The sequence below is a fragment of the Eptatretus burgeri genome, chromosome 7 (genome assembly GCF_056783735.1).
Source record: "Eptatretus burgeri isolate ZD-2024b chromosome 7, Ebu_testis_v1, whole genome shotgun sequence".
Classification (NCBI taxonomy): domain Eukaryota; kingdom Metazoa; phylum Chordata; class Myxini; order Myxiniformes; family Myxinidae; genus Eptatretus; species Eptatretus burgeri.
This window is the reverse complement of record NC_140967.1, coordinates 42,149,661-42,166,156: the sequence shown is the minus strand read 5'-3', so window position 1 is coordinate 42,166,156 and position 16,496 is coordinate 42,149,661. Positions and strand designations below refer to the sequence as shown.

General features: G+C 42.7%; 1 protein-coding gene across 8 annotated transcripts in view; it reads left to right on the top strand.

The window, feature by feature from the left end:
• LOC147023108 (REST corepressor 3-like) overlaps positions 1-16,496 on the top strand; it is a 110,227-nt gene that overhangs the window by 36,643 nt on the left and 57,088 nt on the right. For 6 of the 8 annotated variants that reach the window (XM_085888176.1, XM_085888172.1, XM_085888170.1 and 3 more), the window contains 3 exons: positions 6,402-6,470; positions 13,776-13,828; positions 13,932-14,120. In XM_085888176.1, the coding sequence (XP_085744302.1) occupies positions 6,402-6,470; positions 13,776-13,828; positions 13,932-14,120 (311 nt within the window). The remainder of the gene's footprint in view (positions 1-6,401; positions 6,471-13,775; positions 13,829-13,931; positions 14,121-16,496) is intronic. The other 2 variants (XM_085888173.1, XM_085888171.1) reach the window with 1 other exon arrangement.

Here is a 16,496-nt window from a genome sequence, read left to right as displayed (position 1 = left end):
TGCAGGGAAGTTTGTCATCACCAAGTCCGGAAGGGAATATTTGTTATTGGGAGAAATCCTTGTGGAAAAATTCACAGATTGAGTCAGTCCCATGGTGTCACAGACATCTTTTGCTGAGGTGCCATGGCTGGTAAGAGAGGTACCAACACCCAGCCAATTTTGCTTGGTGTGAATTTAAATCCCCAAATATGAGGAAGAGAGAGTTTGGATGAGTGGTTAAACGTTGGTCCATATTCTTTGAGAGAGATGTAGATGGAGTCATCATTGTTTGGAGGATGGCACAACACACAGACAAATGAAGTGGGAGCAGAGGGGAAGTCGCAGCCAAAGGTGGGAGCAGAGTGGAAGTCTCACATTCTCACTACGTCCCTCTGAAAGGACCATTTAGAACCCCCCCCCCACCCCATCCACTTTCTCAATAATCCTCTGGAAGAAGTCCTTTCTTTCAAGCTTCTGGTATCACCATCTGCTATGATCTTTCCTGGGAAAGCCAGATTTCCAACCTGGCCTCCAAAGCCAGTCGCCGACTGAGAATCCTCCATCGTGCAAAGTCCTTCCTCGGCCGACCTGAGCTCCTGACCACATACAAAGCTTTCATCCACAGCCTGATGGAGTGCTGCTCTCCACTCTGGGCTGGTGCTCCTGCCTCCTATCTTTCTCGGCTTCACGCTATGGAAACCAAGGCATTGAGGATCATTGGTATCTCCTGTGATAAGACTGAGTCTTTGGGCCTCTCACTTTCTCATCGGACACAGGTCAGTGGTCTTTCTGTCTTCTACCGTCTCCTCTCCGGTTTCGCTCCCCCTGCTCTGTCTGCAATATGTCCCCACCATATTTCCGCATGGCGCTCAAGGTCTGCCAACAACCCCCTTCTGATAAAACTACCAAAATCACGAATCACTGCTCACCTTCACTCTTTCATTCCTCTTTTTTTCCCGCCTTTGGAATAAACTCCCACACCCTGTTCAATCCCATTCTTCCCTCCAGGCCTTCAAGACTTGTTCACCACCACCTCTTATCTTCCCCCATCCAAAACCTCCATCTTTTCTACCCACATTAATCTACCCCAAACCCACCCTCTTCAAATTCCCTGCTTTCCTTCCTGAAAGTCCCTGTAATGTCCATCTTGTATACCCTGTGTTCCCCACCCCATCCCTCTCCCTTCCACAGATCTCCTAATGTCTCTGTTCCCCACTGTTTTGTCCTTCCTTCTCCCACCCCTCTTGTCCCATGCCCCCCTTGCTGTGCGTTGTGTGTTAGCTCTCATACGAGCCTCGACAATTTATTAAAATAAAATATAAAGGTACTCCTGGGGTTGGGAGGTGAAGATCAGAACACAAACAGTGAGAAATTGAGTTCTTGATGTAAAGTGCAACTCTGCCACCAGGATGGGGGTCAGGCCCATCAAATCTGAAGCGATAATTGACAGGGAGAAGGACTAAGGAGTCAGGGTTGTCCTGTGGAAGGAAGGATTCTCTTAAACAGATGTCAGCAGCAGCCTGGATTGAGAGATCTGTCAAGTTGCAGCAGAGGCAAGAGATGTTTGAGGTCCACACAGAAGCACAGGGGCGGTGGCATTGTGAGGATGTGGGACAAGTGGGAGGCTGGGAGGGTGAGTGGGGGAGGTGGGGATGGTGTGGGATGGGAAGGGGCGTGACAATGGGGAAGCTGAAAGGGGCGTGACGAGGGGGAAGCTGAAAGGGGTGGGACGAGGGGGGAACTGAAAGGAGTAGAACGAGGTGAGAGCTTTGAGAGGTCGGAATGGTTGGGAAGCCGGGAGGGGGTAGGAGAGGATGGGGAAAGGGGGAAGAAGTGAAGTGCAGGAATGGCGAAGATGGGGACACTTTAGAAGGGTTGGGTGTGGAAGGATGCAGGAGATGTGGGGGAGGGGATTGACATGGCGAGGTTTGACCCTGTAAAAGAAAGTGAAGGAATTTAATTGTCGTGCACAGACCTCTGCAAACTGGATATGGCAAGATTCACACATTTAACATTCTGAGATAAAGATCATCGGATGGGTGGAAGGAATTTTTGTTGAAGGCACAGAGAAACTTCGTGCTGTAGGAAGCGGACGAGGGTTGACAGACCAAGCTCTGTGGTGAAAGGGTTGCAAAATTTGCCTTGTGAAGAAGAAGAAGAAGAAAAAGAGGAAGATTAGATTGTAATGAAAAAGAATGTGGGGTAGTCATGATTGAGAATGAAGGAAAGTGAAGTATTTTAATGTTTATAAAGCTTTTAAAAGAAGCATTTTCTTCAATGAAGATATTGGGAAAACGGAGAGGTAAAGAAAGAGGTACAAGGAAGTACAAGAAGGCAGGATGAGATCGTGTTTTAGAGAAAGTTTTTTTTTTGGGCGGGGGGTTAATGAACGAAGTGGGTGGGCAGGGGGGAGGACTGTTGAAGAGCAGAAAGGACAAAAGTTTGGGGGGAAAAAATAAAAAAACGGAATGACAAAAACCTCAAAACCAAGACGATTTTGCACCCGGCTATCCGTGGAGTAGGCCTGGGTTACATGAAAACTAATTTGATAATATTGACAACAAGATAGGATTTAACATGGAAATATTTTGAAGAAAATAAAAACAGCAACACTGGGACGAAAATATAGCAGAACAAGAACGGCACTCGGTGGAGCGCATACCTCCGCCAGGCTGAACAGTTTAAGTTTTGTATCCCACTGAGAGGCCGGATCTGGATCCGCACCTTAACCAAAATCGAATCGGCTTGTAATTGTCACCCACCTAACTCGTCCACAAAGTTTTGTCATAATCCGTGCATAACTTTTTGAGATATCCTGCTATAAATAGTTTTTGGCTCCATCTCTCAATGGTGAAGAATCACTTCTCATTAAAAAATTCAAGCAATTGGATCCGGTTCTTCAACAAAATAGAATTGATTCATCCTTGTCACACACCTAACCTGGCCACCAAATTTTATGTGAATCTGTCCACAACTTTTTGAGATATCCTACACATAAACAAACAGACAGGGGTGAAAACTTAACCTCCGTCCATCAGAGATGGTGGAGGTAAAAACACGACTGATGCAGTTCAGAAAATTTAGCTTCGATTGGAGTGGAAGGAGCAGCTGCAGGTTTGACTTGCATGTGGAGGTACCGTGAACTGGAAGTCCAAAAGTTGGCATTTGTGCCAACATGCACTATGAAATAGCTGTTATAAACTATTCCCATTTTATCCCCAGACATTCCTGTAATAATTATATATATATATATATATATATATATATATATATATATATATATATATATATATATACACACACACACATACTAACAAATACCACCTGTCGCTTCACTGACGGGAATACTAAGAGAGGGGGCAGAGAGATGGTTGGGGGGGGGGGGTTGTGAAAACAGCTCGGAAATTGTGCGTCATCAGCTTTGAAAGTCACAAAAAGGACCTCCTAACGATTCTGAGAGCAAACTCGGTTCATATAAAGATAAACAACACTTATGTCTGTACCTCCATTCTCACTGTACCAAGGTAGTGTGATACCTGAGCATTAATTATTGACGTCATATGCTCCAGGTGTACCCGACTCCATTAAAGCATCAGTTAAATTTATCATTTCACATTTACAAGGTAATGTCAAATATGTCCAAATTGTGCAGCTCTGATGAACAGGCATTTGCTAGTATGAGTGAGGAAAGTGAAAACAACAACTTTATCTTTCATATTTAAAAGGTAATGGTAGTTTTGCCGCGAAGCTTGTTAAATCACTGGGTGAGAGCAAACGCAGCCTATTCCAAGTTCTGTTCGAAGTTCCGCACTGATAAAGAACCAAAAAGGCTTAACTTTTTTGTGTGGTGTTTGCGTATTGGTGTGTTATGTAATTAACAATAGACATAATTAGAACTGCTGCTTTATAACTGCTGGCAGTGATGACTGGGTATTGAGACATCCTGCTTGAATGCAACCCCGCTTTGATCGGACAACTGACCCTGACTCATGAGGTTTATCATCATTATTCAATTGAATTCAGAATGGGATTAAAATAAATTTAAATCAAATCAAATGGAAGACCAAATAGGTGCAGTCCTGCTTTGGAGTCATCAAGAGGAACCTGGATAGGATTTGGGTTTCAGCTGCTACTCCACCCTCAAACCCATCCAGGCACAGCAAAGTGAACCTTATTCAAACAGAAAAATGGAAAAGAACCCAGATTAAAAATGTAAATAATTCTGGCAGGCATACCATCTGTCCAATCAGGTTGAAATTTATAACATATATTCCACATCACCACTAGATCGTAATTGTGAAGCTTCACGTCATTCGATGAAGTGATTCAAGGAAAATGTATTTTAAAGATTTTTCTTCAATCCAATATGACTGCCAGTCCATGTGATCCATTTCTCGTGAACACACTGGTATCCCCAAGGTTTGAAGAATGTGTGTGAAGTTCCCCTTCCATCTGTCCAGCCATTCTGGAGAAGGTTTTTTTTTTTAAGGTTTTAGGGTAAATCTAAAAGGCTGCCAAACCATGTGACCGATGACGTCATAGGCTGGGAAACTTTTGGTCCTCACGGATAGGTGGTCATTACCTGTAAAGTTTCACCTCAATCTGTTCAGCCGTTTCGGAGATTTTAAAAGTTTTTTTTTTTAAATGCTGTTGCAGAACCACGTGACCTATGATGTCGTCAATTTTTTCTGTTGACCAATTTATCCCGAGATGATCCTCAAAACATTTCATACTGTTCGGATGTAACGTTCTATGTATGTTATGAAGTCATAACAAAGGCACATTGACACAATTATCATTAAAACATTTACATGAGTCGTCTCTCCGATGGTGAAAATTTTTGGGTCAATTCGACAAGCGGTTGCCAAGACGAACCATACTCATGTTCTGTGCGGCCAAACAAACAAACAAAAAAAATGAAAAATCACTCACAGAGCGACACTTGGCAAAACAGAACAAAGTAGCCGGCACTTGGTAGAGTGCATAACTCTGCCAGGCTGAACAGTTTACGTTTTGTATCTCAATGATAGGCTGTGGATCTGAACCAAAATTGAATCGGCTTGGACTTCCATCACCGGACCAACTCATCCATGTGTAGTTTTGTCGTAACTTGTCAATAACTTTTTGAGATATCATTATGTATATATATATAGTTTTTGGCCTGATCCCTCAATTTTAGAAATCAGGCCGAAGTTGACCTTTCCACCTCCAGAATAATTGGTTGAATTCAGTGACGTGATATGCAAATCCTGTTCAAATTTCAAGTTGATCAGAGAAAAATTTAGGATTTTAGAAATTCCACCTAAGTTGTTGACCTTTTGGCCTATGTTGACCTCAAAAAGAATTGGTGGTTGAATTCGGTGAGCTGATTTGAAAATCCTGTTCAAATTTCAAGTCAATCGGATGAAAATTGACAATTTTAGAAATTCGGATTTTGTTGATCTTTTGGCTGATGTTGACCTCTCATCGACCGTCGCATGGACGGTACCTCCTATCTCCAAAAGTTTCAGAACTACCGGCTGAGCAGTTTGGGCTGTGGGCGAGCGGACAGACAAACAAAAAAAGGAAAAAATCACTCACAGAGTGACACTTGGCGAAATGGAACGGCATTTGGTAGAGCACGTATCTCCGCCAGGCTGAACAATTTACATTTTGTAGCCCACATATAGGTCAGATCTGAATGCAGACCTTTACCAAAATCGAATCGGCTTGTTCTTGTCACCTCACCAACTTATCCACCGAGTTTTGGCAGAACTCATCCACAACTTTTTGAGATATCATCCTCTACATAGTTTTTGGCCCCATCTCTCAATTGTGAAGAATCACTTAAAAATTACTGTATCCCGATTTGGATTCAAATCTTCAAAATTGAATCAATCGTCCTTGTCACACACCCAACCTGCCCACCAAGTTTTATCCAAATCTGTCGGTGCAACTCCATTCATGGACTGGCAAAAAAGAGTTTTGATATATTATATGCCAGGTGGTAGATGTAGCAGCCCCCTCCCTCCCTCCCCCCAGGTGGTCCACATGGGTTTGGGCCTCTAGCTTTCTGGTGGCAAGCCTTTGAGTATGTTGACTCCAACAGTACTTACAGTGACTGCAGAATGAGAAACGTAATCCATAAGGCAGAATTAACCCAGCAAAAACCCACAAACCCCCCATCTTACAGCCTGCCCCAGGAGCATGAAACAGAACCAATGTTCCACTAAAGGCTCCTCAGGGACAGGTGGTGGTACTACCCCCAGCGGCTGCAAGCAGCCGACAACTTAATAGTGAATTGCGATGTATTGAGAATCGTTACCTTTTGTTCTTCTTAGGATGATGACCATGTGTTATTTACTGTTTTAATGAGGAAATCGTTTTTTTGAAATACTACTTGAATGTCCTAAAATGTCAATTATTTGTATTCTGCTTCTCAGACACTGTTGTGAAAGAGCACCCAGCCATGCTTGTTTGGTCTCCTTACCATGATCTCCCAGAATGCAAATGTGAGTGATTCACTTGAGAAACTTGTCATTTTAGTCACAGGATTGGGTATCCAGATTTTATGTTTTGAAGTTTCAAGTTGGCAAAGACCATATCTGCTTTGTAATTGATTGCTGTTGAATATATTTATATGCCAGAAAAATTGAAATAAACAAATTAAAGTAAGACTTCCCAATTTTCTTTCTAATACTGCACTGCAGTGCTGATAGAAAGTCTGCACCCACTTTCAGGATTTTCACCTTTTGTTGCCTTATAGTCTGGAAATAATTTCATTAAACCAGACTTTTTCCACCTTTATTTACACATCGTAACCCACAACTTCCAAGTGAAAAACAAACTCTTACAAATTTCAGAAAATTAATTTAAAATGCAAAACTAGAATATCTTGGTTGGATAAGTGTCCACCCCCCTGAGATAATAGCAATTGTAAATGAGCTCAGGTGTAACCACTCACCTTCAAAATCACACACCAAATTAATTGGCCTCCACCTGTGTTAAATTTTAGTGATTCTGATTATTTTCGAATAAAATTAGTTGTTCCTGTAGGTTTCCTTTGCCAGGGAATGCATTTCACAGCAAAGACTCAACCATGAGATCCAAGGAGCTTTCAAAAGACCTCTGGGAAAACATGGAAAGACACAGATCAGGGAATGGGTATAAAAATATTTCAAAGCCCTTGAATATCCCTTGGAGCATGGTCAAGACAATCACGAAGAAGTGGAAGGCGTATGGTACCACCAAGTCCCTGCCGAGATCAGGCCGTCCCTCCAAACTGGATGACCAAGCAAGGAGGATACTAATCAGAGAGGCCACCAAGAGGCCAATGGCAAATTTGAAAGAGCTACATGCCTTTATAGCAATGACTGGCCACTGTGTGCATGTGACAACAATATCCCAAGCACTCCACAAGTCTGGCCTGTACTGTAGGGTGGCAAGGAGGAAGCCATTACTCAAAAAAGCCTACCTTGAGTCCCATTTGAGGTACGCAAAAAACCACTCTGGAGATACCGATGCCATGTGGCAAAAAGTTTTGTGTTCTGACAAAACCAAGATGAAACTTTTTGGCTTTTATGCAAACCCAACAGAGCACATCACCCAAAGAATACCATCTCTCCTGTGAAACATGGTGGTGGCAGCATCATATTGTAGGGATGTTTCTCATCAGCAGGGGCTGGGGCACTTGTCAGGATAGAAGGGAAAATTGATGAGCAAAATACAGAAAAATCCTCGAGGAAAACCTACTGCCCTCTGCATGAAAGCTGAAATTGGGACGGAAGTTCACCTTTCAGCATGACAACGACCCGAAGCAAACAGCCAAAGCTACACTGGAGTGGTGAAGGAACAAAAAGATAAATGTCTTTGAGTAACCCAGTCAGAGCCCCGACCTAAATCCAATCAAAAATCTGTGGCATGACTTGAAGATTGTTGTCCAACACGCCCCACGCAACTTGACTGAGCTTGAACAGTTTTGTTTGGAAGAATGGGCAAATATTTCCCAGTCAAAGTGTGCAAAGTTGGTAGAGACCTATCCCAATACTCACACCTGTAATTGATGTCATCGTTGCTTCCACCAAATATTGACCTCATGGGGTGGACACTTATCCAACCAAGATATTCCAATTTCGTATTTTTAATTTTCCGAAATTTGTAGAAATTGTTTTTCACTTGCAAGCTGAAAGGTGAAAAAATTTGAAAGGGGTGTGTAGACTCTCTATAGGCAAAGTGTATGTAAAACAGAGCAGTGTCTGTATGTATGATTGTCTGTTTGGTAACTACCCAGAGACCCTTGGGCTGATCAACACCAAATTTTCAGCGTTTACTCAGGGGGTCTCTACTTCAGTTTTCCATGAAATGTTTTTCAAAAAAAAAATTTTCCAGCACATTGTCCACTGAGAGTGAGCCGAGAATAGGGCGGGAGTGACCGCTAGTATTTATATCGAGAAAATAAGCATCAGATTTCTATATTTTTGATATTCATTGTATGCCATTTGAGTTGTACTGATTTTGTATTGGGGTCTTCTCAGTTTAATAAATTGTGATGAATAATTGCTGATAAGAAACGTGATCAATCCGAACACTAAATAACGGAAATCAAAGCAGTTTAGCTTCAATAGCTAATGCTACCAAGATCAGCACATTATTTTGATAAGGAGAGATAAATAAAGCAAGATTGAGTGTCACAATGCTTCACAGGCAGATGATATTCTAGTGTCCACCAAAACTCACAACAATGGACTCAGCACTAACATATTAGGTCGATTGCACTTTAAAGTTAAGCTGAGATGCTCAGGCAAGCCCGTTATGCTTGCGATAATACTTAATATACCAACAGCAAACTGACTCGCTGAGGTTGCAATCTTTCATAAACTATAAGAGAAAGGGTGAGAGTGTAACATTTCATGAATAAATGGAGAACAACTTTATCCGGTGATGACACGTGATATTTCCTGCTTTACTAATGCAATTTGCTGTGTGTGGTGATTTGATTCATTTTCTGTTTCAGAATGCCAAAAACCCCAAAATTTGGTGTTTGGTCTGTGCAAATATCTTGAGCACCGGAGGTGTTTTATGGATTATGAATAGCAAAATAAGAACAGGAGAATATAGAGTGTGCTCATGAAAGATTTAGAAAAGTAGAAATATGGAACAAATATGATAGATTCCCCAGTTTCTGTGTGCTTTATCTACAGAAAATTCAGAACGTAATCAAGTCTACAAAAACGACATTATTTGGTTGTAGCACAGTAATTTGTATTCTCATTTGCATTCTCAATTATATATATATATATATATATATATATATATATATATATATATATATATATATATATATATATGTGTATGCATATTTTGCGGCACTGCAAAGCCAGCACGCCCCCAAGCAACGGCATCCAGCATACAGCGGTCCCGAGACAGTTATTTCATTAGTATTTTCATTAGTTAGAGGGCACAGAGGAAGCACTTGTAGAGGTGGAGGATAAGCCTCACCCTCATCCCCTTTGTGTTTCTTTTTATAGAGCCCAGGTGAAGGAGGAGCCAGCAATCAGATCAAAAGGCCCTGTAGGTTATTTCCGATCGTCCCCATTGGTGCACAGACGCCACTCTGGGAAGTAGCCCCGCCCAGCCAGACTCCAGAGCTGAAAATGGCCTCCGTTGCTCCAAGGCTCAGCCACGTTACCATGCTCCTTGATTTACATGGGGTACGGGTTGTCGGGAGCGCTTTCCAGCCAAGACCATGCGCTAGACTCAACTTGAGCGCTGTTATTTAACGGAGCGCCAGGGCTACCCAGTCGTCGCCGAATAAGTCCCAGCGCACACTTGCACTTCGAGCTACACGCCAAAGTTTTCTGACTCACAGGCATCTGCTGTGTCCCCCATTCCCTGGCATCTCCAATGACCACCATGAGCATCCAGGGAGCTGATAGCAGTTGTTGTGAGGTGGTGGGAGTGCTGTGGCGTTTGTGGTAAAGTCATTGAAGCATTGCGAGTGGTTGAGGCAATTGTGGTAATGAGGTTGTAGTGGTTGCAGTGGTTGTGGTATTTGTAGTGAAGAGGTCGTGCGTAGGTCGTTGTGGGGGTTTTAGGAGGCGTCATGATTATGATGAGCGTTGTGGTGAGGGTTTGAGGTGAGGCATCGGTTTGTTTATGGCACGCATATGCAAATGAGGCTGCGGTTTTATTCGTTCCTCCTGCTCCTTTGGTAGCATCACTGGTCTAGCGTGCATGCATGCATGGCGGGGTATGTGTGTGAAATAAAGTAAATAAAATAAGTGAAAGATTGGGGGATTGAAGACCTAACTAAAAGCCCTATGGAATGCATCTTATCTCATTTATCCACCAGATAATAATGGAAGGGCTAACTGAACGAATACTAACGAAACAACTGTCTCGGGATTGCTATATGTTGGGTGCTATTGCCTTGGTGGAGTGCTGGCTTTGCAGAACCGTGACGATATATTTCCACACTACCGGTCAAAAGTTTTAGAACACCTCCATTTTTCCAGTTTTTACTGAAATTTAAGAAGTTCAAGACCAGTGAATAACCTGAAATGGTACAAAGCTAAGCGGTAAACTGCCAGAGGTGAAACAAAAAAAAAAACTGAAATTCCCAAAAACTGAAAAATAATGTAAATTTCAGAGTTGTAAAAAAAAAGGTCCTTTTTCAGGGAACAAGTAATGGGTTAGCAACTGCAGCTGTTCTGCAGCAAAGGAAGTTAATTAAGCCTTGAAAGTTGATTCAAACAATTCCTACAGCTGTGTCAAATTTTGCTGATTAGTTATAAACCCTCTGTCTGTATAAAAGCAGTGTTGGAACAAAATGTGTTGCTCCACCCTCTGAAACATTATTTGGACAATATTGCACTGCAGGAAGTAGTATATTGCTATCATAATGGCGAGAAAAAGGCAATTAACAAAGTACGACAGACAGACCATTATAACCCTTAAAAATGTAGGTCTTTCCTTTGGAGAAATTGCAAAGAAGCCAAGGTGGCAGTGAGTACAGTTTCCCACACCATCAAAAGGCACTTGGAAGCTGGAGGAAACTCTGACAGGAAGAGGTCTGGCAGATCCAAAGCCACAACACAATCAGAAGACAAGTTTCTGAGAGTCAACAGCTGCGTGATAGGTGGCTCACAGGACAGTAGCTTCAAGCACAGCTCAACACTGGTCGAAGTAAGGAAGTCTCAGTTTCAACTGTGAAGCGAAGACTTCGAGCTGCAGGTTTAACAGGTTGAGTGGCAGTAAGAAAGCCATTGTTAAGATGGCAAAATAAGAAAAAGAGGATTGCCTGGGCCATGAAGCACCGCCAGTGGACTACTGAAAACTGGAAGAAGGTCTTATGGACCGATGAATCAAAATTTGAAATCTTCGGTTCATCACGCAGGGTTTTTGTACGCCGTCGAGGAGGCGAAAGGATGGTTTCTCAGTGTGTGACACCAACTGTCAAACGTGGATTAGGAAGCGTGATGATCTGGACCTCTTTTGCTGGATCCAGAGTCGGCGATTTGCACAGAGTGACTGGCACCCTGAACCAAAAGGGCTACCACTGCATTTTGCAGCACCATGTAATACCCTCTGGTCTTCGCCTCGTTGGTCAGGGGTTCATCCTACAGCAAGTTAATGACCCAAAACATACCTCCATGCTATGTCAGAACTACCTTAGAAGAAAAGAACAAGATGGTAGGCTTCAAATCATGGAATGGCCAGCACATTCTCCAGACTTAAACCCCATTGAGCTGGTTTGGGATGAACTGGACAGAAGGGTGAAAGCAAAGCAACCTACAAGTGCAACACATTTGTGGGAACTTCTGCAACAGTGTTGGGAAGAACTTTCCGAACAATATTTGATTTCCATTGTGGAAAGAATGCCACGAGCTGTTATATGTTTGGCTGTTGTATCTGCAAAAGGTGGCTATTTTTGATGACTTTGATATGGATTAAATTTTGTTCAACAAAACGATTCCATGATTTCGTTTTTTATCTGCAATTGTTTATTTGTTTTATGATTTAATTTCAGAGTACATTGAAGCATTAAACTGCTTAAATTTCAGTAACAACTGGAAAAATCGGGGTGTTCTAAAACATTTGATCAGTAGTGTATATATGTGTATATATAGGGTGTCCCAAAAAAAAATACAACTTTTAAAATGCTTCGTTTTATCCTAAAAAAGCAGTACCTTTGTCACTAATGCTTCATTTCTTGTTGCAGAGACACTGAAGCTTATTTTGATACCAAGAAAGCGCCAGAAAAATGCCAAGACTGACCGTACAACAACGGACGAAAATTGTTGAACTTTGCCACCAGACGAAAAGTGTCATACAGGTGCAACGTCTTTACTCGAGACCTTTCGGTATCCACTTGCGCCATGCACCAAACTTTCGGACAATAAAGTGCACCATCGCAAAGTTTACCAATATGGGAACCACCTGTGACCTTCACAAGGGTCACAGTGGTCGGAAGAGGACAAGTCGTAGTGAAGAAAATGTGGAAATGGTGAGACAGGCGGTCGTTCAGAGTCCAAAAAAATCGATTTGACGACTTTCTGCCGAGACAAACATTCATAAGAGCACCGTTCAGAGGATCCTTCGCCAAGACATTCATGCCTTTCCATACAAAATTAAAACGGAAACGGTGCTGACTGATCAACAGAAATGCAAACGACTAGACTGCAAATTGGTTCTCAGGAAAGTTGGAGGAAGATGCAGACTTCCTCAAAAAACTTCACATGACGGACGAATGCCATGCTCACTTGTCCGGGGAGGTAAACAAGCAAAACTTTCGATACTGGGGAACTGAAAATCCTGGTAATGCATCAACTGACATGGTGCCTCGATCTGTTCTCACAGTCACCATGTGGGTGGCGGTTGGTTGGTGTGGGATAATTGGTCCCTACTTCTTTGAAGATGACCAGGGAGGCACTTGCATGGTAAACCAGAGGAACTACTGCGAAATGATTCAGGAATTCTATCTGCCTGAGCTACGTACTCAGGCCTGTAGGAGAAACAACCTTATCCAGATGAGAACCCAGTGGTTCCAGCAGGATGGGGCACCGCCCCATACAGCCAGGGAAACAAGGCGTTTTCTCAACCAACATTTTGAGAGCCGCTTTATCTCCCTCTACAAAGACGTTGAGTGGCCACCGTATCCCCCTGACCTTACTCCTCCAGACTTCTTCTTGTGGGGGTATCTCAAGGACAGGATCTACGGAAACCCTAGGCCTCAGACTCTTGATCAGGTGAAGGAAAACATCCACCGAGAAATCCAGAACATTCCTCAGGAAACGTTTCCCAAAGTGATGGAGAACATGACAACGCGTTTGCAGGCAGTGATCGGACAACGTGGAGCCTACGTCGAACATGTGGTCGAAAAGAAAACGACGATTCTATACCAAAATTTAAATTTGGTGGCAATTTTGACATTGGTACAATAAACTTCAACCTTTCAGCTTTCTCTCCAGCCATATATCTTTTTAAAAAGTATGTTATGACCATCCTCTTTGCAGATGAAAAGTTGTATTTTTTTTGGGACACTGTATATATAAATGTATCTATATTATATTGGTCATTTTTTGAGAATATGCAGTTTTGTTAAGGCTGCACGCATGCCAAATTTGAATATGCAGTTTTGTAAAGGCTGCACGTATGCCTAAAACATAATTCACATGAAACGTACAATTATAATTCATATGCGGTGTTATTTAGAGGGTAATATGGATGAAAAATAACGAAAATTGTATTTTGGTGTCTATTTTGGATTATATCACATTGTTTTTTGTTTCATTGTCTTGGCTTGCTCCTTCTTTTAGTGGATGAATATGTTGCCATTGCAAAGGAGAAGCATGGCTACAACATGGAGCAGGTGAGGGTCAGCTGTCCAAAGTGTAATTTTAAATGGTGATTAACCACTCATGTCATCCTTTACCCAAAAGCATCACAGCCTATTTTACAATTAATACCACCAGCCATTTGTTATGAATGTCACACTCCAGGCACTGGGAATGCTCTTTTGGCACAAGCACAACATTGAGAAGGCCCTTGCAGACCTGCCTAACTTCACACCATTCCCAGATGAGTGGACAGTGGAGGACAAGGTCCTGTTTGAGCAGGCGTTTAGCTTCCATGGCAAGAGTTTTCATCGCATACAGCAGATGGTATGATACACATTTTCAATGGGTGTGTGTGTGTGTGTGTGTGTGTGTGTGTGTGTGTGTGTGTGTGTGTGTGTGTGTGTGTGTGTGTGTGTGTGTGTGTGTGTGTGTGTGTGCCATATTTTTGGCGTGCAAGTCAATACATTTTCCCCGAAAATCCGGGCCTTGACTTGTTCTCAGAATCGACTTATCTATGGTTTATTTAAGACATTGATAAGTTTATACATGAAAAAAAATTGAATTGCATGAATGAAAAAAATTGCAAAGTGAGATAATTCCTGAAATATATTGTGTAATTGTTGATTTAAAATGCACTGCAGCATGTTTCCACTTAATGTTGGGGAGCACTCAATTCGGTGATGGTTTTCAGGCGATAAAACTGGTCTGGCGGCTGAAAGGGTGTGTTGCATTGGGATTCCCATGTGCAGTCGGTACTACATACTACATGTGAACTTGATATCCCCCAAAGCGGGTGAGGATTGTACTGATAGGGGATCACATGACTGATCTTAATTTTCGGCTGAGCAATCGAGTCACAATGTGACACGTGTGTCTCTAGCGGCGTTAACCTTTAGCAGAATGATTCAACCACCAGACGAAACCGCCATAATAAACAGGATTCACCCGGAGACCAGGTCAGGCTTGTGCATTGTACAGCAAGGTTGGGAATACAAAATAACCAAAACAGTTTAACAATGATTAAAACCCCATGCACACCCACAAATTAACAATGATTAAAACCCCGTGCACGCCTACAAATTAAACGAACGACCAGAAGATGCTTAATAAACTAAGTCATTAAGGCCTCCTCTCATACGACATTTTATAGATTGGGGGAATTCATAAGCAAATAAGCGAGTTGTTGGCAAACCCGCAAAGTTGCTTCAGGGTCACCCTGCTTGTGTGTGGAAATCGTCTCTGCACTGGGGCGAAAGGATGGAGGGATGACTCGGCTGATGGGGCGTGGCGTTGGCTGGATGGGCACAACTTCTGCTGGATGGGTGCAGCTTCCACTTTGCAAGCTCGATCTCAGTAGCCTCCCAGTGTCATGTCTGACAAGTTCTCCACCCCGATTTTGGTTGCGCCCCTCTTTTAACCTCACCCACCAATGTCACTGGTGACTACTCGCTTCTCTTCCTTCCCTCTCCCTATTGGCCCGTAACTCAGCTGGTGGGTGGGGCGAACATCTCCCCTGACCTTTCACCAGATTTTCAAGGCAGCCCAGTCTCAGAGAAGGCCTTTGTTTTTTGTATCCAAAGTCAAGGCTCATGGAAGAGCTAGCACACTGACCAAACAGATCAGAATGTAACAGACAAAAACAGGACGCAATGCCAGTCAGCAAAAAAATGGCCAGTTGGCGGCCTTGATGGTTTCCCTTCCTAAACTTGGCTCCTTGCAGCTTCCCCTGGCTCTAAAATGCACATAAATAAAGGATAACAAAGGTAAGGACATGAAGTTAAGGTCAAACGAGATGTTGATTTTTCGAGACACGCAATCGTGTGGCTGCATGATATCTATCTATATTCTATAACATCAGCTACGCATATTTGATCAGTACAGTTAATGACTTTACAATTATTCTAAAACGCTAATTAAGCAGATAACTACTGTATATTTTGTGTTTGTTGTTCCCAAAGAACTATTTTCACAACAGTACTATACTATATCGGGCACTCGCTATAAGCGCTCCCGGTTAACGCATTTTCGCTGTTACACAACTAATAAAGTAACGAACACTTTTCACCATACGCCACGTATTTTTCAAATACGCTTTTATTTTTTTTTTGTTTTTCCACCACCACGTCTTAAGGGGTAGCATATGTGGTGCGACTGTGAGAATGGCAAGGGAAAGGTATGTGCTCTCGAGGATGACCATCCATCCATCCATTGGGACCATACTCTGTGCAGAGCAGAGCGGTGCTGCCTAAGCAGTCTCCTATTCCTTTGTAAAGTTCAGGGTCTGAATGTAAAACAGTATTATTGTATTATAAAATAGCATTCCATTAAATGGGTTTTTTTTAACCTTTGCCACCGAAGGTAAAAGGAGGTTTTCTTTTCACCCCTGTCTGTCAGTGTCGAGGATATCTCAAGTTGTTGACGGATTCAGATGAAATTTGGTGGGCAGGTTCAGTGTGTGACAAGGGCGAACTGATTAGATTTTGGTGAAGATTTAGATCCGGATCCGACGACTAGAATTTTTTAAGTGATTCTTCACCATTATGCCTGGTGTTGGCTCAGTGGTTAGGGTGGCGGCTTGGGATCCGAGGGTCCTGAGTTCAAGCCTCGTTGCCCGCTGAATTAATTCACCAGGGGGTTGACTCAGCCTGCCATCCTTCCGAGGTCGGCAAAATGAGTACCAGCTTGCTGGGATGACAGAGT